The sequence below is a fragment of the Bufo gargarizans genome, chromosome 5 (genome assembly GCF_014858855.1).
Source record: "Bufo gargarizans isolate SCDJY-AF-19 chromosome 5, ASM1485885v1, whole genome shotgun sequence".
Classification (NCBI taxonomy): domain Eukaryota; kingdom Metazoa; phylum Chordata; class Amphibia; order Anura; family Bufonidae; genus Bufo; species Bufo gargarizans.
This window is the reverse complement of record NC_058084.1, coordinates 137351869-137379487: the sequence shown is the minus strand read 5'-3', so window position 1 is coordinate 137379487 and position 27619 is coordinate 137351869. Positions and strand designations below refer to the sequence as shown.

Genomic DNA, 27619 nt, shown 5'->3' with positions numbered 1-27619 from the left:
GCTTTCACGCGGACACATTCGCAAATCCTCGTCCCCGGCAGGGGCTGGATTTTTCTTTGTGAAAAAGAAGGGCGGCGAGTTGAGGCCTTGCATCGATTACAGGGGTCTCAATCGCATCACGATCAAGAACGCTTACCCGATACCCTTGATTTCCGAGCTGTTCGATCGCCTCAAAGGGGCCACGGTCTTTACCAAACTCGACCTGAGGGCGGCATATAACCTGGTAAGGATCAAGGCGGGCGATGAGTGGAAGACCGCGTTTAACACCAGGACCGGTCATTATGAATCCTTGGTTATGCCCTTTGGGTTGTGCAATGCGCCCGCAGTCTTCCAGGAATTCATCAACGATGTTTTCCGTGACCTGTTGCAGCAGTGTGTGGTGGTCTATTTGGATGACATCTTGGTATATTCTGCATCCATGGAGGCCCACATTCTGGATGTCAGACGAGTGTTGCAACGCTTACGAGAGAACAAGCTGTTCGGTAAGCTTGAGAAATGCGAATTTCACCGATCCCAGGTAACCTTCTTAGGTTACATCATTTCCGCTGAGGGGTTCTCCATGGATCCTGAGAAGGTTTCGGCTGTCTTACAGTGGCCCCAGCCCAGTGGGCTTCGTGCCCTGCAGCGCTTTTTGGGCTTCGCCAATTATTATCGGAAGTTCATCAGGGACTTTTCCATGCTAGCCAAGCCTCTCACGGATCTGACCAGGAAGGGCAGTAATCCTCAGGTCTGGCCGCTCGAGGCCATCCGAGCTTTTGAGGCTCTAAAGTCCGCCTTTGTGTCGGCTCCGATTCTGTCGCATCCCAACCCTGGGTTGCCTTTTGTCCTCGAGGTGGACGCGTCTGAGACGGGAGTAGGCGCCCTCCTGTCTCAGCGTAGAACACCAGAGGGTCCTCTGCTTCCTTGTGGGTTTTACTCCCGGAAACTGTCTTCCGCGGAGTGCAACTATCAGATTGGTGACAGGGAGTTATTGGCCATCGTGCAGGCCCTTAAAGAATGGAGGCACTTGCTCGAGGGCTCGGTGGTTCCGGTTCTCATCCTGACGGACCACAAGAATCTGACCTACCTCTCTGAGGCCAAGAGATTGACACCACGTCAGGCCAGATGGGCTCTGTTCTTGTCACGTTTTAATTACGTGGTCTCCTACCTACCCGGCTCCAAGAACATCAGAGCGGATGCCTTATCACGGCAGTACTCCGAGCTGTCCGGGGAGGAGTCGATTCCGACTACGGTCATACCCCCGAATCAGATCCTGGCCGCTATTCGCACCAGCCTGACTTCTCCTCTGGGTGAGCAGATTTTGGCGGCTCAATCTGGTGCTCCCTCTGGGAGACCCAACGGCAGATGTTTTGTGCCTGAGGAGTTGCGCACTCGGTTGTTGCGAACCTACCATAACTCCAAGGCCGCGGGGCACCCTGGAAAGAATCAGCTGTCCTGGGCGGTTTCACGTCTGTTCTGGTGGCCTTCTCTACGTTCCGACATCGCCGCATATGTAGCGGCATGCTCCGTTTGTGCCCAGAGTAAGTCCCCTCGGCACCTTCCGTTGGGCCTTTTGCAACCCATAGCCACCGGGGAGCGTCCATGGTCACACCTGGGGATGGATTTCATTGTGGACCTCCCTGCATCCCGAGGCCATACGGTCATTCTCATGATTGTGGATCGGTTTTCCAAAATGTGCCACTGTGTTCCTCTCAAGAAGTTACCCTCTGCACAAGAGTTGGCCTCGATTTTTGCCAGGGAGGTCTTCCGGTTGCACGGTTTGCCCAAGGAGATTGTGTCGGATCGGGGGAGTCAGTTTGTGTCCAGGTTCTGGCGCGCCTTTTGCTCCCAGTTGGGGATTCATCTCTCTTTCTCCTCGGCCTACCACCCTCAGTCCAATGGGGCCGCAGAACGATCCAATCAGGCCTTGGAGCAATTCCTTCGTTGCTATGTCTCCGATCACCAAGACAATTGGGTTGACCTCCTGCCTTGGGCTGAGTTTGCCAGGAACACGGCGGTGAACTCTTCCTCTGGGACGTCTCCCTTCATGGCCAATTATGGGTTCCAACCTGCCGTGTTACCGGAGGTATTCTCTCCCCAGGATATTCCGGCTGTGGAGGATCACCTTTCCGTCCTACGTGCTTCTTGGGTACAGATCCAGAGGTCCCTTGAGGTCTCTGCGCAGCGCCAGAAACTCCAGGCTGATCGCAGACGAGCGCCCGCTCCTTCCTACCAGGTCGGAGACCGCGTATGGTTGTCCACCCGCAACCTCAACCTTCGAGTGCCCACTCCCAAGCTGGCGCCTCGCTTTGTTGGTCCCTTCCGAGTGCTTCGCAGGGTAAACCCGGTAGCCTATGCCCTTGCGCTTCCTCCTGGCATGCGGATCTCCAACGTGTTTCATGTCTCCCTGTTGAAGCCACTGGTGTGTAATCGTTTCACTTCCTCGATTCCTCGGCCTCGTCCGGTCCAAGTGGGCAATCGTGAGGAGTATGAGGTGAGCAATATCCTGGACTCACGCCTGGTCCGCGGCCGGGTGCAGTTTTTGGTCCATTGGCGTGGTTATGGTCCAGAGGAGCGTTCCTGGGTTCCCTCCGCAGATGTCCATGCTCCTGTCTTGCTCCGAGCCTTCCACGCACGCTTCCCTCAGAAACCGTTCCTTACTCCGCGGAGGAGGGGCCCTTGAGGGGGAGGTACTGTCATGGTCTTACCTCCTTGCTGTTCCCTTCGTTTGACATGTGCTGGCGGCCATCTTGGTTTCTGGGTTTTCTTGTAGCCTCCCACCCTGCGGCTCCTCCTTCCCACTGGGAGGAGCTGGATGCCTAGCTCATATATATAGGAGGTCTGTGGCTTCAGTTCCTTGCTTGGTCCTCCTGTGTTCACATGCTTCCAAGACTGCTGCTGCTTCTGGTTCCTGATCCTGGCCTCGTCTGACTACCCCGTTGGTTCCTGATTCCGGCTTCGTCTGACTACCCCGTTGGTTCCTGATTCCGGCTTCGTCTGACTACCCCGTTGGTTCCTGATTCCGGCTTCGTCTGACTACCCCGTTGGTTCCTGTTCCTGGCTTCGTCTGACTACCCTTCTGGTTCCTGACCTCTGTCTCCGCAAGACCCTGCTTCGGTTTAGCCATCCGTTCGGACTTTGCTACGGCTTGCTCTTCAATAAAACCTTCTTATTTTCCACTTATCTCTTGTTGTACGTCTGGTTCATGGTTCCATGACACCCAGCTCTGCTACATCTATGCATATGACAGCTGCCCAAACACACCCAGCACTGCTATATCTCTATATGACAGCTGTCCCAGCACACTCAGCTCTGCAATATCTCTATATATGATACCTGCTCCAGCACACCCAGCTCTGCTACATCTATATATCTCTAAGTATTGCTATACAGTAGATAGAGATATAGCAGAGCTGAGTGTGCTGGGGCAGCTGTCATGTGTATAGATGTAGCAGAGCTGGCTGTGTTTTGGCAGCTGCCATGTGTATAGATGTAGTAGAACTGGGTTTGCTGGGGCAGCTGTCATATATAGAGATATAGTAGAGCTGAGTGTGCTGGTGCAGCTGTCATGTGTATAGATGTAGCAGAGCTGGGTGTGTTTGGGCAGCTGTCATGTGTATAGATGTAGTAGAGCTGGGTTTGCTGGGGCAGCTGTCATATATAGAGATATAGCAGAGCTGAGTGTGCTGGGACAGCTGTCATATAGAGATATAGCAGTCTCATATTTTTTCAACCAGTTGCAATTGCCTCTGATACATTGGAGGTTGTGGGTTCGAATCCCAGACACATCAGGAGACAGTAAGATTAGATCACATTAGCGAGGGGGCCTGGTCAGCAGCCGCTGGGGCCCTGAACATTAAGAATCGATCATATTTAACTAACTTGAAAATGAACTGTTACACACGCTGCCGGGGCGCCGGTAGTTACGCCACTGGGCTCGGGCCTGGATGCCTGTGTGTAGTGTGTGTGTGTAAAAAAAATAATAATAATCAACAGAAGGCGGCCGGACGGGCCCCCAGTGGCGTAGGGCCCCATAGCCACTGCTATGGTTGCTATGGTGATCCCTACGCCATCTGTCCACCAGCTGAAGCTCAACAGAAGATGGGTGTTGCAACAGGACAACGACCAAAAGCATAGAAGTAAATCAACAACAGAATGGCTTAAACAGAAGAAAATACGCCTTCTGGAGTGACCCAGTCAGAGTCCTGACCTCGACACGATTGAGATGCTGTGGCATGACTTCAAGAAAGCGATTCACACCAGGCATCCCAAGAATATTGCTGAACTGAAATCGTTCTGTAAAGAGGAATGGTCAAGAATTACTCCTGACCGTTGTGCACGTCTGATCTGCAACTACAGGAAATGTTTGGTTGAAGTTATTGCTGCCAAAGGAGGTTCAACCAGTTATTAAATCCAAGGGTCCACATACTTTTTCCACCTGCACTGTGAATGTTTACATGGTGTGTTCAATAAAAACATGGTAACATTTAATTCTTTGTGCGTTATTAGTTTAAGCAGACTGTGGTTGTCTATTGTTGTGACTTAGATGAAGATCAGATCACATTAAATGACCAATTTGTGCAGAAATCCATATCATTCCAAAGGGTTCACATACTTTTTCTTGCAACTGTAACTATATAGCAGTCTGCTCAGCTCCTCCTATTCCATAATGTAGTGCCTTCAGATTGAATATCATTTTGTGGTCCTCTTTAACCACCTCCGGACCGCCTAACGCAGATGTGCGGTCCGGAGGTGGCAGCCCTGCGCAGAGTCACGCATATATGCGTCATCTCGCGAGGGCCGGGATTTCCTGTGAACGCGCGCACACAGGCGCGCGCGCTCACAGGAACGGAAGGTAAGCGAGTGGACCTCCAGCCTGCCAGCGGCGATCGCTCGCTGGCAGGCTGGAGATCCGAATTTTTTAACCCCTAACAGGTATATTAGACGCTGTTTTCATAACAGCGTCTAATATACCTCCTACCTGGTCCTCTGGTGGTCCCTTTTGTTAGGATCGACCACCAGAGGACACAGGTAGGTCAGTAAAGTCGCACCCAAACACTACACTACACCCCCCCCCCCGTCACTTATTAACCCTTTATGAACCCCTGATCACCCATGATCACCCCATATAAACTCCCTGATCACCCCCTGTCATTGATCACCCCCCTGTCATTGATCACCCCCCTGTCAGGCTCCGTTCAGACGTCCGTATGATTTTTACGGATCCACGGATACATGGATCGGATCCGCAAAACACATGCGGACGTCTGAATGGAGCCTTACAGGGGGGTGATCAATGACAGGCGGGTGATCACCCATATACACTCCCTGATCACCCCCTGTCATTGATCACCCCCCTGTCATTGATCACCCCCCTGTCAGGCTCCATTCAGACGTCCGCATGATTTTTACGGATCCATGGATACATGGATCGGATCCGCAAAACACATGCGGACGTCTGAATGGAGCCTTACAGGGGGGTGATCAATGACAGGCGGGTGATCACCCATATACACTCCCTGATCACCCCCTGTCATTGATCACCCCCCTGTAAGGCTCCATTCAGACGTCCGCATGATTTTTACGGATCCATGGATACATGGATCGGATCCGCAAAATACATGCGGACGTCTGAATGGAGCCTTACAGGGGGTGATCAATGACAGGCGGGTGATCACCCATATACACTCCCTGATCACCCCCCTGTCATTGATCACCCCCTGTAAGGCTCCATTCAGACGTCCGCATGTGTTTTGCGGATCCGATCCATGTATCCATGGATCCGTAAAAATCATGCGGACGTCTGAATGGAGCCTTACAGGGGGGGCGATCAGTGACAGGGGGGTGATCACCCTGATCACCCCCTGTCATTGATAACCCCCCTGTAAGGCTCCATTCAGACGTCCGCATGTGTTTTGTGGATCCGATCCATGTATCCATGGATCCGTAAAAATCATGCGGACGTCTGAATGGAGCCTTACAGGGGGGGTGATCAGTGACAGGGGGGTGATCACCCTGATCACCCCCTGTCATTGATCACCCCCCTGTAAGGCTCCATTCAGACGTCCGCATGTGTTTTGTGGATCCGATCCATGTATCCATGTATCCGTAAAAATCATGCGGACGTCTGAATGGAGCCTTACAGGGGGGGGTGATCAGTGACAGGGGGGTGATCACCCTGATCACCCCCTGTCATTGATAACCCCCCTGTAAGGCTCCATTCAGACGTCCGCATGTGTTTTGTGGATCCGATCCATGTATCCATGGATCCGATCCATGTATCCATGGATCCGTAAAAATCATGCGGACGTCTGAATGGAGCCTTACAGGGGGGGTGATCAGTGACAGGGGGGTGATCACCCTGATCACCCCCTGTCATTGATAACCCCCCTGTAAGGCTCCATTCAGACGTCCGCATGTGTTTTGTGGATCCGATCCATGTATCCATGGATCCGATCCGTGTATCCATGGATCCGTAAAAATCATGCGGACGTCTGAATGGAGCCTTACAGGGGGGGTGATCAGTGACAGGGGGGTGATCACCCTGATCACCCCCTGTCATTGATAACCCCCCTGTAAGGCTCCATTCAGACGTCCGCATGTGTTTTGTGGATCCGATCCATGTATCCATGGATCCGTAAAAATCATGCGGACGTCTGAATGGAGCCTTACAGGGGGGGTGATCAGTGACAGGGGGGTGATCAGGGAGTCTATATGGGTGATCACCCCCCTGTCATTGATCACCCCCCTGTTATTGATCACCCCCCTGGTAAGGCTCCATTCAGAAATTTTTTTGGGCACAAGTTAGCGGAAATTTTTTGTTTGTTTTTGTTTTTTCTTACTAAGTCTCATATTCCACTAACTTGTGTCAAAAAATAAAATCTCACATGAACTCACCATACCCCTCACGGAATCCAAATGCGTAAACATTTTTAGACATTTATATTCCAGACTTCTTCTCACGCTTTAGGGCCCCTAAAAAGCCAGGGCAGTATAAATACCCCACATGTGACCCCATTTCGGAAAGAAGACACCCCAAGGTATTCGCTGAGGGGCATATTGAGTCCATGAAAGATTGAAATTTTTGTCCTAAGTTAGCGGAAAGTGAGACTTTGTGAGAAAAAAACAAAAAAAATCAATATCCGCTAACTTATGCAAAAAAAAAAAAAATTTCTAGGAACTCGCCAGGCCCCTCATTGAATACCTTGGGGTGTCTTCTTTCCAAAGTGGGGTCACATGTGGGGTATTTATACTGCCCTGGCTTTTTAAGGGCCCGAAAGTGTGAGAAGAAGTCTGGGATCCAAATGTCTAAAAATGCCCTCCTAAAAGGAATTTGGGCCCCTTTGCGCATCTAGGCTGCAAAAAAGTGTCACACATGTGGTATCGCCGTACTCAGGAGAAGTTGGGGAATGTGTTTTGGGGTGTCATTTTACATATACCCATGCTGGGTGAGAAAAATATCTTGGTCAAATGCCAACTTTGTATAAAAAAATAGGAAAAGTTGTCTTTTGCCAAGATATTTCTCTCACCCAGCATGGTTATATGTAAAATGGCATGCCAAAATACATTCCCCAACTTCTCCTGAGTACGGCGATACCAGATGTGTGACACTTTTTTGCAGCCAAGGTGGGCAAAGGGGCACATATTCCAAAGTGCACCTTTCGGATTTCGCAGGCCATTTTTTACACATTCTGATTGCAAGGTACTTCTTACACATTTGGGCCCCTAAATTGCCAGGGCAGTATAACTACGCCACAAGTGACCCCATTTTGGAAAGAAGACACCCCAAGGTATTCCGTGAGGGGCACGGCGAGTTCCTAGAATTTTTTATTTTTTGTCACAAGTTAGCGGAAAATGATGATTTTTCTTTTTTTTTCTTTTTTCCTTACAAAGTCTCATATTCCACTAACTTGCGACAAAAAATAAAAAATTCTAGGAACTCGCCGTGCCCCTCACGGAATACCTTGGGGTGTCTTCTTTCCAAAATGGGGTCACTTGTGGCGTAGTTATACTGACCTGGCAATTTAGGGGCCCAAATGTGTAAGAAGTACCTTGCAATCAAAATGTGTAAAAAATGGCCTGCGAAATCCGAAAGGTGCACTTTGGAATATGTGCCCCTTTGCCCACCTTGGCTGCAAAAAAGTGTCACAAATCTGGTATCGCCGTACTCAGGAGAAGTTGGGGAATGTGTTTTGGGGTGTCATTTTACATATACCCATGCTGGGTGAGAAAAATATCTTGGTCAAATGCCAACTTTGTATAAAAAAATAGGAAAAGTTGTCTTTTGCCAAGATATTTCTCTCACCCAGCATGGTTATATGTAAAATGGCATGCCTAAATACATTCCCCAACTTCTCCTGAGTACGGTGATACCAGATGTGTGACACTTTTTTGCAGCCAAGGTGGGCAAAGGGGCACATATTCCAAAGTGCACCTTTCGGATTTCGCAGGCCATTTTTTACACATTTTGATTGCAAGGTACTTCTTACACATTTGGGCCCCTAAATTGCCAGGGCAGTATAACTACGCCACAAGTGACCCCATTTTGGAAAGAAGACACCCCAAGGTATTCCATGAGGAGCACGGCGAGTTCCTAGAATTTTTTATTTTTTGTCGCAAGTTAGTGGAATATGAGACTTTGTAAGGAAAAAAGAAAAAAAAAGAAAAATCATCATTTTCCGCTAACTTGTGACAAAAAATAAAAAATTCTAGGAACTCGCCGTGCCCCTCACGGAATACCTTGGGGTGTCTTCTTTCCAAAATGGGGTCACTTGTGGCGTAGTTATACTGCCCTGGCAATTTAGGGGCCCAAATGTGTAAGAAGTACTTTGCAATCAAAATGTGTAAAAAATGGCCTGCGAAATCCAAAAGGTGCACTTTGGAATATGTGCCCCTTTGCCTACCTTGGCTGCAAAAAAGTGTCACACATCTGGTATAGCCGTACTCAGGAGAAGTTGGGGAATGTGTTTTGGGGTGTCATTTTACATATACCCATGCTGGGTGAGAAAAATATCTTTGTCAAATGCCAACTTTGTATAAAAAAATAGGAAAAGTTGTCTTTTGCCATAATATTTCTCTCACCCAGCATGGTTATATGTAAAATGGCACACCAAAATACATTCCCCAACTTCTCCTGAGTACGGCGATACCAGATGTGTGACACTTTTTTGCAGCCAAGGTGGGCAAAGGGGCACATATTCCAAAGTGCACCTTTCGGATTTCACCGGTCATTTTTTACACATTTCGATTGCAAAGTTCTTCTCACACATTTGGGCCCCTAAATTGCCAGGGCAGTATAACTACCCCACAAGTGACCCCATTTTGGAAAGAAGACACCCCAAGGTATTCCGTAAGGGGCATGGCGAGTTCCTAGAATTTTAATTTTTTGTCGCAAGTTAGTGGAATATGAGACTTTGTAAGAAAAAAATAAAAATAAAAAATCATCATCATTTTCCGCTAACTTGTGACAAAAAATAAAAAGTTCTATGAACTCACTATGCCCATCAGCGAATACCTTAGGGTGTCTACTTTCCGAAATGGGGTCATTTGTGGGGTTTTTCTACTGTCTGGGCATTGTAGAACCTCAGGAATCATGACAGGTGCTCAGAAAGTCAGAGCTGCTTCAAAAAGCGGAAATTCACATTTTTGTACCATAGTTTGTAAACGCTATAACTTTTACCCAAACCATTTTTTTTTTTTGCCCAAACATTTTTTTTTTATCAAAGACATGTAGAACTATAAATTTTGCGAAAAATTTATATATGGATGTCGTTTTTTTTGCAAAATTTTACAGCTGAAAGTGAAAAATGTCATTTTTTTGCAAAAAAATCGTTACATTTCGATTAATAACAAAAAAAGTAAAAATGTCAGCAGCAATAAAATACCACCCAATGAAAGCTCTATTAGCGAGAAGAAAAGGAGGTAAAATTCATTTGGGTGGTAAGTTGCATGACCGAGCGATAAACGGTGAAAGTAGTGTAGTGCCGAAGTGTAAAAAGTGCTCTGGTCATGAAGGGGGTTTCAACTAGCGGGGTTGAAATGGTTAAGGTAGTGTATGAGGGCAACTTAAAGGGGTTTTTGAGGCTTTTACCATTGATGACCTATCCTTCTCTCTTCCTGTTCACCACTGCTGTCTATGGCAAAGTCCGTAGACAGCAGCAGCCAACAGAAAGATAAAAGAGAGATGGCACATGCGCACGCCATCTTCTCATACAGCTGATTGGTGGGGGTGTCGAACCCCCGCCAATCTGATATTGATGACCTAGCCTGAGAATAGGTCATCAATAGTTTTTGCCTGGACAACCCCTTTAATATAGGTATCCGGCAATATGTCTTTGTATTTACCAACACTCACATAGCCCTGGTTTATACAAATGAAATAACCCTAATGTATTCTAGACATGGTAGATGCACATAGTTTTATTTGTAAGTCTACATATAAAAATATCACTCTAATAATGCCAACTTTCAATTTAAGGACACATTTATTTCAGGTCAACTGGTGGGATATACAAGGTCAGGAGTATGAAAGAAACCGTACTATATCTTACCAGAGAAAAATGCCTCCTTCTCCTCCCTCCTTAACTGATCACTTACTCTGAATTCTCTGCTAAATCCATTATGGTCTCCCAAGACAGACAGCTCACTGAGGGATCAGATTATAAGTTGTATATAGAAGTCTATGGAGATGGGAAGGAGGAGGAGTGAGAGAGAAGCAGAGACACACACATACATGCTGCTGCAGCTTAGAGTAAACTTTTACTGTCTGACTCCAAGTTTTTATTCACAGTTACACTGCTCAGTACTTCTATATTTTGTCCTTACGCTGCTACATCTGAGAGTATATGGTAGAGATTGACTTCAATGGGTCAGTGAACCGCATTTTACGGCCAAGAATAGCACATGTTCTATTTTTTTGCCGAATGGACATACAGATGCGGAAAACACACAATAGGTCCGCATAAAACAGAGATGAAACACGGACATCATCCATATTTTGCGGTTCCACGCTTTACAGTCCGCATAATACATACAGTTGTGGGAAAAGGAAATAGAATATTCCAAAACCTGGTACCAGCCATCCCATATATATATATATATATATATATATATATAAATATAAATATATAGTAGGCCTTTACACCAAGGTCACCTTTATTCTCAGAAAATTTTTACACATGCAGCTCGCAATAAGCGGACATGCTGTTAATTGCCATATTTATTGATAAAAGCCTACCACTCAAATGCAGCAAACCGCATATTACAAAAAAATGCTCACTCCATATTATTGAATAGGTGGCCTGTCCAGTTCTAACAGGCTTACCTCTCCTACAACAAGCTCTCTCCCACCAGAACACTGGCAATATTTTGTTTGAAATACGTTGCATTGCGTGCAGCTATAATACCATGCCCTCTTTTTTCTTCACTGTTCAAAGGTTGGAAAAATGCATTCTGGCATGTGAAATTAAACAATCATTCTCCTAAATGTTCACATCATTCTAGTCCAGTTCAGATGGTAGCAGCTGAGCTCTAACTGATTTCTATAAGCAGGTTCTAATACAGTACAAATATAATTTAACCAAGGACAACATGAAAATTGCACAATAAACTGCCCGCAATAAAAGACCACTCTGAAATGTGTAGTTTGATCACACAGCACAATGCCACAGATGTCGCAACGTTTGAGGGAGCGTATAATTGGCATGCTGACTGCAGGAATGTCTACCAGAGCTGTTGCCCGTGCAATGAATGTTCATTTCTCTACCATAAGCCATCTCCAAAGGCGTTTCAGAGAATTTGGCAGTACATCCAACCGCAGACCGCATGTAACCACACCAGCCCAGTACCTCCACATCCAGCATGTTCACCTCCATGATCGTCTGAGACCAGCCACCCGGACAGCTGCAGCAACAATCGGTTTGCATAACCAAAGAATTTCTGCACAAACTGTCAGAAACCGTCTCAGGGAAGCTTATCTGCATGCTCGTCATCCTCATCGGGGTCTGAACCTGACTGCACATTGTCTTCGTAATCAACTTGAGTGGGCAAATGCTCAAATTCGAAGGCGTCTGGCATGCTGGAGAGGCATTCTGGTCACGGATGAGTCCCTATTTTCACTGTTCAGGGCAGATGGCAGACAGCGTGTGTGGCGTTGTGTTTGCTCACATCAACGTTGTGGATCAGGTGGCCCATGGTGGCGGTGGGGTTATGGTATGGGCAGGCATATGTTATGGACAACGAACACAGGTGGATTTTATTCATGGCATTTTGAATGCACAGAGATACTTTTTGAAACCAATTACAATACATTGAAAAGAAGAGAGTGGCCAGTATCTTTTTACTACAATTACAATACATGTAGATTCCTTCCTCACCTCATGGCCCTCTGTGTTGCTAGTTGTGTCCCCAGGTCCTGAGCCAGGCTCCTCCCCCTCACGGCAGCAGGGCTCCAGACTGATCACATAGGCAGCAGTCCTTCTAGCAGAGCTGCCTCATTGGAGGAGAGGCTGTCAGTGCTATTGACTGACAGGTTTTAGTACAATCAGCACGCCTGGTCAGAGTAAGGCTGTTTCCATGTTATCTAATTTACAGAAAATCACTGCAAAATGCCTAGTTTTTTTGCCACGATTTTATGAAAATCAGATCATGTGGAAACAGCCTTACTCTGACCAGGAGTACTGATTACACAAAACTTGTCAGTTCCCATGAATTAGCGCTGGTGTGGAGCCCTCCTTCTCATTTAGCATGAATCGCAGACAGCATGCATCCTACTGTGTGCATGGGGCGAAGCTTATCACAGACAGCTTCTAAGCAAGGAAGTTCACTTACTGGTTAGGGGGCCCACCAAGGATTTCCCTGGCTCCCCGGTGGGCCAGTTCGAGCCTGTAAGTAAGCAAAATATAACAGTTTTGGTATATGAGACCTTATGAATGCTGCACAGATTTTTTTTATATTAGAAACATTTTCAAAACAAGTCAGTTAAAAGTTATGTCCTAAAGAATAGCAACTAGTGTATATAGTTTCTATGTAGTAGGATCCTAGAAATAAAATGTCATCTGCTAAATTTATTTCATAGTACGGGTTACTGGTTTTATTAAATGTGATATAAAGACTGCTGGGAAAGCGACAGTGATTTCTGATAACGGTTTACTAATTGAACACTTTTAAAAAATAAGTGAAATTAATATTATATTTATTTATTATTAAAAAGTCATTCATTCCATGGTGCTGTACATATGAAAAAGGGTGTACATACATAATACAATAAGCATGAACAAGACGAGTTACAAACTGGTACAGAAGGAAAAAGGCCCTGCCCGCAAGGGCTTACAATCTACAAAGGATGGGGGAAGGATACAGTAAGTGAGGGTTAAGCTGGTCATGGTAGTACAGCAGCAGCAGGGTCACTGGTTGTAGGCTTGTCCTAAGAGATGAGTTTTCAGGCTTCTTTTGAAGGATTCCACTGTAGGTGAGTGTGATATCTTGGGGTAGAGAGTTCCAGAGTATGGGGGATGGAAAGGAGAACTCTTAGAGGCGATTGTGGGAAGAGCAGGTAAGAGGAGAGGAGGTCTTCGGAGTTTTGGAGATTGTGTCTGGGAATAAGTTACAAATATGCAAATGTTAAACATTAAGAATATTCAGTGTTACAGAGAAAGTGACAAAAATGGAAACAACAAAATACCATTCACTTCCTAATTATTATCCATATAAAATCTTTCCAAATCTAAAACTCTGCACCTTTCTGTATTTCACTGAAACGCAGCACACAGACCCTGATTACTCCGCAGCGTATGTTGTCATAGAAACTGATGCAGAAGATGCTTTAAAAGGCTGCGGTTTAACCTTCACTTTAGGAAAAGGCACAGAGATTGGTAAGTTGATATTTACAATGTCTTTTACTTTCTGAAATCTCTTACCTACAGTTTTTTTCCCCAGTAAATCTAGAGTGGAAATGGTGTAAACACCCACCATAGATATACATAAGTACCTGGCTGACATTTGTTCATGTTTATTTTGCAGACAACAGTTTTTTTATTGATAGAGTAGCCCTACTGCAATGGGCCCCCTAGGGCCCTCTATAACTTGACCCAGGTGTAGGAATGCCGAGTGGTATAGTGCGGCCTAAAATGTCTCTGTGTGTGTCACGGTGCTCCTACCTGGATACGGCTGGACCCCAGGCTTTGGCTCCGAAGCAATAAATAGGGGGGATAATTGAGGGATAAAAGAATAACTTGAGTCCAGACCTTGTATGTAGTTGAACAGCAGCTTTACTTGAATAAGCATTCATCAAAACAATCTTCAAGCTCTGTCTTGGTTCCAGCAGGCTTTAACATTAGACTGGCAGGCTTCTTCAATAACTCTGCTTGCTTTCTCTCTCTCTCTGCTGTACTGATAAGCTGAATAGGTAACTTGGCTTCCTCTGTAAACTGCACTTTCTCTCTGTAGTCTGACTCTAAGTTATGCCAGGGAACTTTCCTCCTGGCTCCTGAGGCTTTAATCTTTGGCCTCATGGCCAGCAGAGCTTAAGGTGTTCTGGCTGGCGTGGGCATGTCGGGCATGTCCAGCAGAGATGTGCCCCTGCACACCTAGCAGGGGGTAAGTTAGACCGGAACTAACTGGTCCCCAACCTTCCTTCAGGAGTAGGGCTCGCCCACTTCTCTCCAGAGGGGGGCTAGAATGGAATGGTAAGTTAGAAGGCAGGCATGGCATTCTCTATGTAAAAAACAGCCGATCTACGTGACATCAGGTAATTTGTACAGTATATTATGTAAAAGGCAGTCCTTGCATCATATTCACATAAGTATTGTTTATTGATTGAAAAGGGAAAAACAAGTTTAAGGTTTTTTTTATAGGGAAATTCCAAGCTAAAGCTAATACATTTTTTAAATTGACCCATATTGATGTTATCTATTCTATAGTTAAGTGAATCCACTTTAATGTTATCTATAGTTGTTATCCCTGTAAAAGGCCAGGTCCTCTGGAGATAAACTGACACTGATGCATAGTTCTGAGGTAGCAGCAATGGTTGACAAGAGACTGACAGACTGGAATTGCAACATTATTTCTGTTTAGGTTGTGTTCTCCACTATAATTTCCTTGCACTGACCTTCTAATGGTGGCTGCATGAAAATGCAATGCTTTTACATCATGAAGAGAAGGTTCGGTGGGAGGGCCATACTCCTCCCAGGCCCCATAGCAGTTGTGTGGTCTTCCTCTATTGGAGGTACGCCACTGTATAAGGTTAGAGCCCCTAGTTGTCTGCAGATATGGACCAGTGTTTAGTAGCAGAGGCTCGGCCAGACTGTACAAGTGACCAAAAGAAAAAGCTGGGACAGGGATACTATGCCCCAGACCTTGGGTCACCAGCCTTTTGACCAGAGGGCCAGCAGAGGACTAAGCCACAGACCCTGGGCCACTAGGGGCATAGCTAAAGGCTCATGGGCCCTGGTACAAGAGTTCAGCTCGGGCCCCCCTTCCCTGGAGCAGGGAAGCACATTGCCTTCGTGCTGCCTGAGGCAAAAATTGAAACAGCACCTCCCTTATGCCAAATTCTTGACCTAACCTCTTCCCCCTTCCTTCTAGCCAGAGGTGTAACTTGACCAGCATGCACTTTCTAAAATACCTGGTGTCTTCTTATGTGGCATAAGTTTCTTTGGGCCCCTGCACCCCCTATAGCTACACCCCTGGCCACTTACCCTTTGCCCAGGGTACCAGCCTTCTGAGAGAGAGAAAGGGACAGCTAGCTCAACCCTTCCTCGGCACAGAACTTTCTTCTGTTAGGGCAGGACCCTTGTGGACTTGTTTTACAAAAAAATATATTTAGAACTAGAGTTTCACTTTAACATTTTTATTCAGCGTATATGCAACATAATGGTGCACATCAGTGGACACACATATCACTGTATACATGGACCAGTTGGTTTCCTTATTGTTTTTTTTATAGCAGTTTATGATTAAAGAGATAGCTTTTACAGATGAGGGAATTCAATAGCGAAGCTCTAACAAGGTAGATGTCCAATTAATGATACTTTTTTGCAGTGGTATGCGCTGTGAAAGCGCTGTCTCATCTCGTGGTCGGACGAAATCTTGAAGACATTGTAACTAATTTCCGAGATTTCTACAGACAGCTTACAAGTGACGGACAACTCCGATGGGTAAACTACTTTATCTTGCATAAAACTAAATATCTATTTTGTTAAATTAAAGGTTGTATGTGTATCTAGATTTTAATTTAAAAATGTGTGCCCCCCCCCCAAAAAAAATATAATAATAAAAAATATAGGCACACACATGCATGTATAAAAAGTATAACACAGATTTAACCTTCAGTAATTTTTGTGTGGATAGATAACAGCTGCCCAGCAAACCTTGTCTGGACAGGTCATGAACTTGGAGCCGCCATTCATACATGATAAAGAAAATATCTTGCAAATCTGCTAAAAAAGGCTTTATCAGGTCAGTAGGTAGAAACTGGTTCCATGGAATGTTCCTTCAGGAATCTCAGAGGAGTCCCCGTACTGATATTAAATCGAAAGGTAATTAGGTTTTCCAGTGTTTAGACTGCATTCAAAACAGAGTGGGACACATCTAATACATCAGCGTATGGCTCAGCATAGAAGAGCCAAAACCTCTGGTCAAGATTCAGCCGTGTACTTACATCTAAAAGGAACAGGTCACACCTTTGAAGACAGTCAAGTACGCATTTTGGATAAGGAGGCCGATTGGTACAAACGAGGCGTGAAGGAGGCCATCTACGTAAAAATGGAGAAGCCAAGCTTGAATAGAGGGGGGGGGGGGGGGTAGACATCTATTGTCTGCCACATACAATGCTGTCTTGACACCTTTTTCTGGGAAGTCTTTATCACCTACTGACTCCAATTAGGATAATGGAAATAACACCTTTGACCCAATGCTGGGTATAATTACCAGATGTGGATTCAGTTACATATTTATTCCCAGAATTATTGTACAATCACTCAGAATTGAGAAAGCTCGTTGGAAGAACAAGTGAAATGTTTTCAAGAAATCTACAGTACGTCCAGTTGCCTTGATTTATTCTTTACAGATATATACCATGAGCTGGATAAATGAGAACCTTCACAGACAAATGATATGAAGGAAGAACTATATTTAAAACTTTTATCAACTATAGGTAGCATGAAATCAGCCCTCTGCTTTGACTCACATTCATACCAAGATTGCAGAGGCATCAGCAGACATTAGCTTTCTCATGGATTAAAATATGAAAAAAATGCTTCCAAAAAAAAAAAGGAATACAAGTGTCACTACAAGCGGTGACAGTCGTGATTCTCCGCATACCGGACGATGTCCAGTTGCAAGGAAGACAGTTTGATCTGTGGTGCCTGGCATGATGCTGGGCGTGTCAAGTGACCAGACAATGCATCATGTGACCAGGAAGTGCGGGTATCACAGACTCTAATGTGATAGGTGTCAGAAGATCTAAAAGACTGACCGCACGTGATGTGATCTGACAGCCTCTTTTGGTTTCATTTGTTTCAGTGTTGTTGTTGTTGGTAATGACCACACCTCTTGTCTCAGGTGTAGCTTAGTGGTCATTCCAACTCCTCTATTTAATCTGGATTCACCCATCATGCTATGCGGTTCATGGCTTCAATTTGGTATTGGAAGAGCTGGTGTGTTGTCCTCTTCTGAGTTCCTGCTCGTCCATTTACTACATAAGTTAAGTGTTACTTTCCTTTTTGATTTTGTTGTTTCCACTCTGTCTTTTGTTACTAGGGCTCAGGGAGACGCTTGTTCTTTCATAATGGATTGAACAGGTCGTCTCAAGCCATTACACTATTCCAGGGCAATTCAGGGTTCCCAGGGTCATAGGTTCCATTGTGTGAACATTCCTACCCTAAAGGTCTGTTCATACGGACAGGAGTCAGGGGTAGAATTAGGGTTGCTATAGGTGGGGAACATTTCCTTTCCCTGGCTTTGAGGCCTAGTTTCTATTCCCTTCCCTCCTGTTGTCGGTGTGGTGTTCCCTCCCACATCACTAGCGTGACAGTGGGGTATTTAAACAGGCAATCTTCTGGTCACAGATTGCCTGTGAATGGCTCTATATCCCTTAACAGCACTTTATATTGTGGATTGTTCCGACCTCCTGACTTCTGACTTTGGCTACTCCTTTTGACCCTGATTCTTGGATTCTGATTTGGCTGATTCTTGGATTCTGATTTGGTCCTGCACTTGGCCACTCATGTATGACCTTGGCTTGGTATTGTTTAGTGATCTGCTTTCTTATTTGGCTTCATCGTTCCCGCTGGGTTTTAATCCAGTACGTTTGACTGTGATACTTTGGTTCTGGATTATTCTCAATATTTGTGTGCCTGCCTGTCGCTTTGTTTGTGTTTTCCCTCTGCTTTTCCCTAGTAAGCCCAGCACGTAAAAAAGCAGGGACCATCCACTAGTTGTGGCCGCAACTTAGGGAGGTCGTGCAAGTAGGCAGGGACAGAGGTGTGGGTGCAATTTAGGGTTCACTTGTTCCCCCCGTGACAACAAGTATATTCTACAAATACCTCATATTTTGAAAGTTCCATGCATAACGGCCTTGGGCTGCTTCCTCTAGTACACCGTTCTCTGCTTTGTTTCGGTTTATATTGATTGGTCTTATAATCTCATAGCACTATGGGTGACTTGTCACAGTCCTGCATTGTAAACTGAGACTGGAGCAATATGGTATGTTAAGAAGAGCAAGGTTGTTTGCAATATACTTGTCATCCTTTTATATATACAGTAAGGCTACATGCACACAGTATGCAAATTAACGGGGAAATCCATGGCAAAATCCATATCTATTGGAGATTTGCTCTGGATTTCACTCTATGCGTTGCAAGTGAAACGCAAACCATGACTCTCTAGATTTCTTATGAATTTACAATTCTTTTATTAAGCAGAAGGAATTTAAATTTTAAAAAATTATGCTTTATCCACTTTATCCAACTTGTGTGCCAGAAAACGTGGATCAGGTGCATCAAAAATCTAATTCAAAACACCATATTTTGTTTGCATTTACACCAACAAGCATAGGATATATTGATAAATCTCCCCACATACAGCTCTATATCTGCCTCATATAGAGCATTATAAAACTCCCTGGTTAAAACCACCACTAGGGGGAGCTCAGTGCATAGAAATTTATACAGTTACCATCTACTGCCATTGACACTTTAACAATCTCTTTGCACTGAGCTACACCTTGTGGTGGTTGTATGAAAATGCAGTGTCTTCCTGGAGGGAAGAAGATGGAGCTCAGCGCTGGGATCCCCTCCCTCTGGGCCTCATAGTCACATGGTTTGTCTGTATAGAAGGTACGCCAATGGCTGTGTATCTACACTTCACATAATATGTCAATTTTCACTGTTATACACTGCAGACTTTCTGCCTGTATTTGCGGGCCACATGTGTACATACAAGGAATTTTTCAGGATTCACCCCAAAAAAAATAATTTTAAAAATTTCACTCTCACCAACCATCTCCAGTTGTTTCTCCTTGTTTACCTTTTTTTCAGCTTTTGCCGAAGCTGGAAAACCATTGTGATTATGCTTTCATAGAGGTGTAGGTAATTAGAAAATGAAAAAAATGACCTTTGCATTGTAACTCAAGGTTCACTATTGAGATGTACGCTATGTAAAAACACAATAGTTCTCTTCAAACAAAGGTTGCAAAACGTCATGGATTTTAATAGAAGAAAAGAATCATATTTCCAATGAAAATATCTAAAAGTATAATTTTATACTTAATCAAAGTGCAGAAAGATCCCATTCTCCTTCCCTGCGTCACTTTAGAATATCATAAATTCTGGTCATACATCATTTGGATGATTTTCTTCCTTCTATTTTATTATGTTACAGTTTCCCTAAAGGCAATTAGATTTTCTGAGTCATCCTGATCTCTGAAAACAATATTGTTGATGTCATAGTTTTCAGCTTTCAACAATTTTTGGCTCTGATCCTATTAATAATAATAATGACAATTACAAGACTTACATATAAGAGTTATGTTACAAATTTTTTGTAGGTTTGCATGCTTTCAGGCTATAGTTAGTGGTAAATGTGCTGTATACTTAGGCTACTTTCACGCTGCCGTTTCAGCGTTTTGGTGTCCGCCTGGCGGTGCGGAGCCAAACGGATCCGTCCTGACTTACAACGTAAGTCAATGGGGACGGATCCGGTTACATTGACACAATATTGGTGCAATTGTAAACGGATCCGTCCCCCATTGACTTTCAATGTAAGTCAGGACGGATCCGTTTGACTTGCACTTAGACTTTTTTCTTACTTAATTATGCAGACGGATCCGTACTGAACGGATACTATCGTTTGCATTTATAGGTGCAGATCTGTCTGTGCAGATACCAGACGGATCCGCACCTAACGCAGGTGTGAAAGTAGCCTTAGTAGCATGTGTACAATGGTTAGATGGTATCTAGCATGCATTGATCAGGACTGCGGAATTGTAGGAGATGTTTAGCGAAGACTATTACCAAAGCTGCTTAGTTTTTTTATTTTAGATGCTTTGGAATGTAAATATACTGTATATATAAATAAATAACATATAGTTTGCGAATGTGAACAAAGTCCACTGATCTATAGCATCATGGGCTTCCATGTGAATGAAGAGTCTGTGCCACCTTTTGCCCCAGTCTTGCAGGCTATTTAGCACATACTGTACTACATTTAATTATACATACGGCCTCATTGCAAGATGTTGAGAGTCTAAGGCTTTGGGCACATGGCAATGCTGTGTGCACGGACCCTGTAATGCCAGCGGACCTATATTATGGACTTTCAGGCACTCCGCAAGTTACATGTTGCCACCATACGGGGAAATAATCACCCCTCGAGGGGGCAAGATCCCTATGAACAATGGCATACATATGGGTGACCTCTCCTGACATGTCTGTTTTAGCAACTTCTAGCATCCAACATTGTACATGTAATAATAATTCTGTATGTTTAACCATTTATCTATTATTCCTGCTGGAAGGTAAGACTGAATTGCTTGCAGCTTGCATTGAAGGTCCACCTGGGTTTCACCAGTTGGGGGTGTGTTCCTGCATTGTCTGACACTAACTAATCAGTGCTGCCAGTGACAGGCTGTGCAGGGACACACCCCAAACTGGTGAAACCCGTCTGGACCTTCAATGCAAACTGCCAGTAATTTATTCATAATTTCTAGCAGGAATAATAAACTAATAGTACAACATACAGTCATAACTATAGAATCTACTAAATTATTGCAAGGGGAATGTAGGTAATTGCTCAAATAGACAACTCCCCTTAAAGGCTAAAATACTTTTAGACTTGTAATAAGTAGGGTACAAAAAGTAATGGGTATGACTGCAGGATCAGACTATATAGGGTTTCTTTGCTGTCTGTTACCATGAAGATGCGTTGATCTGCAAGTCATGTGCTTGGTAAACTGGCACTTTGAATGGAGGTGTGCTTCCTGCAGGGAACAGATGATCACGGGGATGTTGGGTGGTGAACCCTCACAGATTGGATATTAATGACATACCGTGGAGAGGTCATCGATATCAGGAGCCTGGAAAACCCCTTTAAGGATCCCTGTGATAGAAAATCAACGGGGAATAGATTGTACCGGAGTGCACAGGGACATACCCCCATAACTATCCAATATAGAGGTACTTCTGTGTCTTTCCTTTCAAACAAAAAATATTTTTACACATTTTTATTTTCAGATTGGTCCTGAGAAGGGGGTGGTACAGTTGGCTACCTCTGCTGTGCTCAATGCAGTGTGGGATTTATGGGCCAAGCAAGAAAGGAAGGTATGTATGCTATATACTGTACTGTATGTTAATACTACACAACTCTTAGGGCCTATAGGGATATCACAGCATCTGGTTTAAAGCAGTATAGAATAGGACATGTGTCTCTCTCCTCACCTGATAAACAGCCACAGAATGGGAAGGTCGTTTTAAGAGTCAGAATGACATGATTGTTCCTAAAAAATAAGTCAATGAAAATGCCCCTACAATGTACAAAAAAAAACATGGTCTACACATCTTCTTCTCGAACCCCGTTCTCTGTAGCGCTGGTCCGGTTACTTCTGCAGCAAGCCCCTAAGGAGCCGGTGCAGAGGATGGGAGTGGTAGTGGGCCTGATGAAGTGTTGTGTCATGGTGTACTACCTCAGGCCATTGCTGCCTGTGGTTCGGTCCAGTGAATAGGTGGTTTGAAGGAATCACACAGGCATTAGAGAACAAGAAACGACTTTCTTTACTGAGTGCAAATGGTGAACTTGCGGTACATCCAGCAATAATAAATACAAGGTGCAGTCTTTGTCACCAGATGATGAGGTATGGTGGCTGGTTAGATGGCGGTCTGAAATATGCTAACTGACAAAGTCTCTGTCTTTTGCCTGATTCCTCTTTACTACAGCTATAAAGCTGGCACTTGTGTCCACTGTGTAATGCAGACTTTCGGATTTGCCTATCCAGTTCTGTGGCGATGGGTGTCTTAACTGTTTAATCCTCCACCTTGCAGAGACTTGGTCTTGGTGTCTTAACTTGTTATCCCCCAACTTTCAGCAGTGTCTGTAAAGCTGATTGTAGCTGATCACTCTGCTGTCTGGAAAGCCGTAGGTTTGATGGATTTTGTGGCTCTTGGACCTTCCTGTCCCTCTGGAGCAGTGTTCATCACAGTGGAGATAGATATCTGGTGCTAAGGCCCCAAGGAGCAGAAGCTGATGGACATACTCCCTGTCTCCTCACTAGCCTAGCTAGCTGTCACTTCTAGCAGGAAGTCGGACCAACCCACTCCTATCAAGAGGGGGGAAATAGAGTGGTTAGCCACATTATCAGTGCCACTCTACATGATAGAAGTAAAACATTACCATAGCATTTTAAACCAAACAATTGCAAATACCCTATCTGGGCTATCGCACGTCTGTCACTGTTTGTTTACAATCAGCAGTGGTGACATGCCTGGATATGGCACGTGACGGCTGTAGCCAATCACCGTCCTGAGCTGTAGACAGCACTCAAGAAACAAGGGGGGATATCATGTTTATTATTATTTTATTTTATTTTATTGTACTGTAGGAGTTTGCAGAGATTTTAAATTATCTTGGACAACTTATTTAAGTATTCTGATAGCAAGCGATCAGTCAGGCTCATTGATGCATGTGAGGAGCAGAGATTTGCTTGCTGGAAAACAAGTCTGATGCATGCAGACCCCAAATTGCAATGTATAGGACTTTTAGGGCTCATTCACATGGCCGTTGTTCAGCCGTGCCCATATTGCGGCCCGCAAACAGCAGGTCCGCAATATGTGGGCACCGGCCATGTGCACCCCACATTACGGATGTGGACCCATTCACTTGAATGGGTCCGCAATCCGGAAGGTGTGGTGCGGAACAGAGGCACGGAAACCCATGGAAGCACTACAGAGTGCTTTCGTGGTGTTTCTGTCCGTGCCTCCGCACTGCAGAAAAAATAGAACATATTTTTTTGCAGTGCACACGGATCATGGACCCATTTAAGTTGAATGGGTCTGGATACGTTGCGGGCAGCCGCACGAATGGTGCCGTGCATTGGGACCCTAAATGCGCGGAATGGCCAAACAACGGCCGTATGAGTGAGTCCTTAATCTGCTGCTAACATCTTGGTGTCAGGTATCACAAGACACCTTCAGAGGACTTCAATGGATCAGTTACTTTGGTAGCACAAGGTAAACCTATTAAATATCCGAGCTCATACACACAACCGTATTCTTCTTCAATGTGCTGTCCACTTTTATTCTGGATAGCACACGGACCCATCCATTTCTATGGGGCCATGAACACATCGCAGATCCATGTAGCCACTGCGCAGATTATAGAGCAGGCCCTATCTTATCTGTATTTGTAGATGAGAATAGCTCTTTCTATTGATGGGGGTGAGAATAATATGGACTGCACACAGAAGATACCCATATTTTGTAGATCCTTTTTTATTATGGATTGAAACACAGACACAAAAATGTGCAAGAGCCCCTTAGCCAGATGGCTTTAAAGGGGTTATGTGAGAGTATAAAAATGTCCCTCAATATGCTGGGCCCCCCACATTGAATATACTTAACCGGATCCCCGCTCCCTGCGCCGCTCATGGTCCCAGCACTGCTGCTGAAGCTTCTTCCCATGCGCGGAAAACATCCGGTGTCAGGGGGGAGCAGCCAATGGCAGGCGGGGATGGGGACGAGCCTCCCGAGCATCGTGGGTGATACTAGAGAGGCTCTACTACACACATAGACCCAAGACATATGTGCAAGCACTTTATACCATTATTTATAAACAGTCTTTTGGACTAATAATTGCCTAATTTACACATATTCCTGCAATTGTTTTTGCTAAAACGTAACTTTGAATGCATTGTATTAAAAATAAAATAAAATTCTTTCTACCGGGGTTGTCTATGCCATTAAATGTGGCTGCACCAAGTGCTATATTGGTAAAACCATACAAGAACTAAGGAGACTGATTTCAAATTTGTAGTGTAAACACAGAAGCTGATACATCTCTATCTAGACATATTCAGAATGTACATAAAGGAGACATGAGTAGTCTCAAATTCTGGGGCATCAGTAAAATTAGTCCGGGCCCCAGACAAAGAAATATAGAGGAAAACAAATGGATCTACCGTTTAAAATGTTTGGCTCCCATAGGGCTAAATGAAGGATTTACCTTCTCTTCATTCCTTTAATGCCGTAGAAAGCTTGTCAAAGAAAATGATGGAAGGGGATGATGAAATGAATGAGAACTATCTCTAATTAATAGACCAGGATTAATGTGAAATAAATAACATAGTAATAGGGGAGGGGACGGTTAGGCCATAATATTAATATATGTCCACTCTTTTCTTTATATTTCCCCCACCTGAATTCCCACACTTATCTTCTCTCTCTCTCCAATTAATCAGGCCGAAAAGTAGTATTAGTAGTAGTATTGTGAAAATAGCATAAACATGATGGCCACTCAATAGGATAATACAATTTATTACATGATTATTGATTAACCTTACATGATTGAATATACAAGAGGTGGAGATTGGCCATATCAAGGGAAAAAAAATGAAGCCTTTGCTTGAAGTTGTCTAGTTTACATAAGCAGGCCCAGATTAACTAATCATAAACAGCTTAGAGTAAGCTTAGACTTGCACTTGTATCAGAGGGGCTCAGACTGGATAATAAATCTGGTGCAGGGATAGACATTTTTGTCTGACTCTTTTCTATGGGTTGGCTTACTTCAGACAGAATTGCACCTTTCCTGTGAAGCTCTTCCCATTTTCCACTACGTCCAAATACTTTTCTAACATGTCGGAAAAAATGTGTGGAAACCCTAGGTGTGCCAATTTGACAGACACATTAGTAAATCTGGGGCACAGTGTTTATGGTATATTTTTCTATTAGATTGGTGAGCTAAATTATTATTATTTTTAAATATTGAGTTTGGTTTGGCTGTTAACCCTTGCTTTGTAACTGGAAAAAAATTATTAAAATGGAAAATCTGCCAAAAATGTGAAATTTTGAAATTGTATCTCTATTTTCCATTAATTCTTGTGGAACACCTAAAGGGTTAACAAAGTTTGTAAAATCAGTTTTGAATACCTTGAGGGGTGTAGTTTCTTAGATGGGGTCACTTTTATGGAGTTTATAATCTGGGGGTGCATCAGGGGGGCTTCAAATGGGACTTGGTGTCAAAAAACCGGTCCATAAAAATCAGCCCTCCAAAAAACAAACGGCGCACCTTTCCCTCTACGCCCCGCTGTGTGGCCGTACAGTAGTTTACGACCACATATGGGGTGTTTCTGTAAACAGCAGAGTCAGGGCAATAAAGATAGTCTTGTTTGGCTGTTAACCCTTGCTTTGTTAGTGGAAAAAATGGGTTAAAATGGAAAATTAGGCAAAAAAATGAAATTCTCAAATTTCATCGCCATTTGCCAATAACTCTTGTGCAACACCTAAAGGGTTAACGACGTATGTAAAATCAGTTTTGAATACCTTGAGGGGTGTAGTTTCTTAGATGGGGTCACTTTTAGGGAGTTTCTCCTCTAGGGGTGCATCAGGGGGCTTCAAATGGGACATGGTGTAAATAAACCAGTCCATAAAAATCAGCCTTCCAAAAACCAAACGGCGCACCTTTCACTCTACGCCCCGCTGTGTGGCCGTACAGTAGTTTACGGCCACATATTGGGTGTTTCTGTAAACGGCAGAGTCAGGGCAATAAAGATACAGTCTTGTTTGGCTGTTAACCCTTGCTTTGTTAGTGGAAAAAATGGGTTAAAATGAAAAATTAGACAAAAAAATAAAATTCTCAAATTTCCTCCCCATTTGCCAATAACTCTTGTGCAACACCTAAAGGGTTAACAACGTATTCAAAATCAGTTTTGAATACCTTGAGGGGTGTAGTTTCTTAGATGGGGTCATTTTTGGGTGGTTTCTATAATGTAAGCCTCGCAAAGTGACTTGAGACCTGAACTGGTCCCTACAAATTGAGTTTTTGTAAATTTCTGAAAAATTTCAAGATTTGCTTCTAAACTTCTAAGCCTTATAACATCCCCAAAAAATAAAATATCATTCCCAAAATAATTCAAACATGAAGTAGACATATGGGGAATGTAAAGTCATCACAATTTTTGGGGGTATTACTATGTATTACAGAAGTAGAGAAACTGGAACTTTGAAATTTGCAAATTTTTCCAATAATAATTTTTTTGACTTCATTTTACCAGTGTCATGAAGTACAATATGTGACGAAAAAACAATCTCAGAATGGCCTGGATAAGTCAAAGCGTTTTAAAGTTATCAGCACTTAAAGTGACTCTGGTAAGATTTGCAAAAAATGGCCTGGTCCTAAGGTGTAAAAAGGCTGTGTCCTTAAGGGGTTAAAAGCTCCGTCCCGCCCAATCCCAAACAGTTACTGCCCATTCTCCTGAAGACGCCAGTTTAGCTGGCGAAACATGTCGCGGGGCAGAGTTTGAGGGATTTTAATGAACAGAAGTGTAGCATTCTAGGGATTATAAGAGGTGACTGAAACCCATAAGTAGCAAGGGGCAGAGATGTAAAGGAGGCTGATAGCAGCGCGCAACAATCAGCCTGCCATAGCCCATTGCCACAATAGGAGCGCTGTGAAGATTACAGAGCCATATGATTAATCACTGAAGAAAAGGAATGCAGCACAACTGATAGTTTTAAAGAGATCTATTAGGTCTTTTACTATATAAAAAATTTTGGGGAATATAATGCATTAAAAGTTACTTTTAGCAAAAACAATTAGAGGCATATGTGAAAATTAGGCAATTATTAGTCCAAAACACTGTAAATAATACTTGAGAGACTCATCCCAGTCTGCCATGGCTGCTTCCCCCCGACACCGGATGTTTTCATCTGAGCACAGGGAGAAGCAGCTGTGGCGGTGCGGGGACCCGGGTAAGTATATTCAATGTGGGGGGTCCGGCATATTGGGGGACATTTTTATACTCTCGGATAACCCTTTTAATGTTATGGCTCGTCACTGTATGTCCTTATTTAGTTCTTTGAGTGGCCAAAGCTGTATGTGGATAACTTGTAGGTCTATCTAATTGGTATGTGAGTGGCTCCTGATAAACATCACGATT

General features: G+C 44.1%; 1 protein-coding gene across 1 annotated transcript in view; it reads left to right on the top strand.

Annotated features, from left to right (window-relative positions):
- Nucleotides 1-27619, top strand: part of ENOSF1 (enolase superfamily member 1) — a 74309-nt gene that overhangs the window by 8254 nt on the left and 38436 nt on the right. Inside the window, 3 exon segments of the mRNA XM_044294865.1 lie at nucleotides 13742-13850; nucleotides 16018-16133; nucleotides 21708-21794. Coding sequence (XP_044150800.1) covers nucleotides 13742-13850; nucleotides 16018-16133; nucleotides 21708-21794 — 312 coding nt within the window.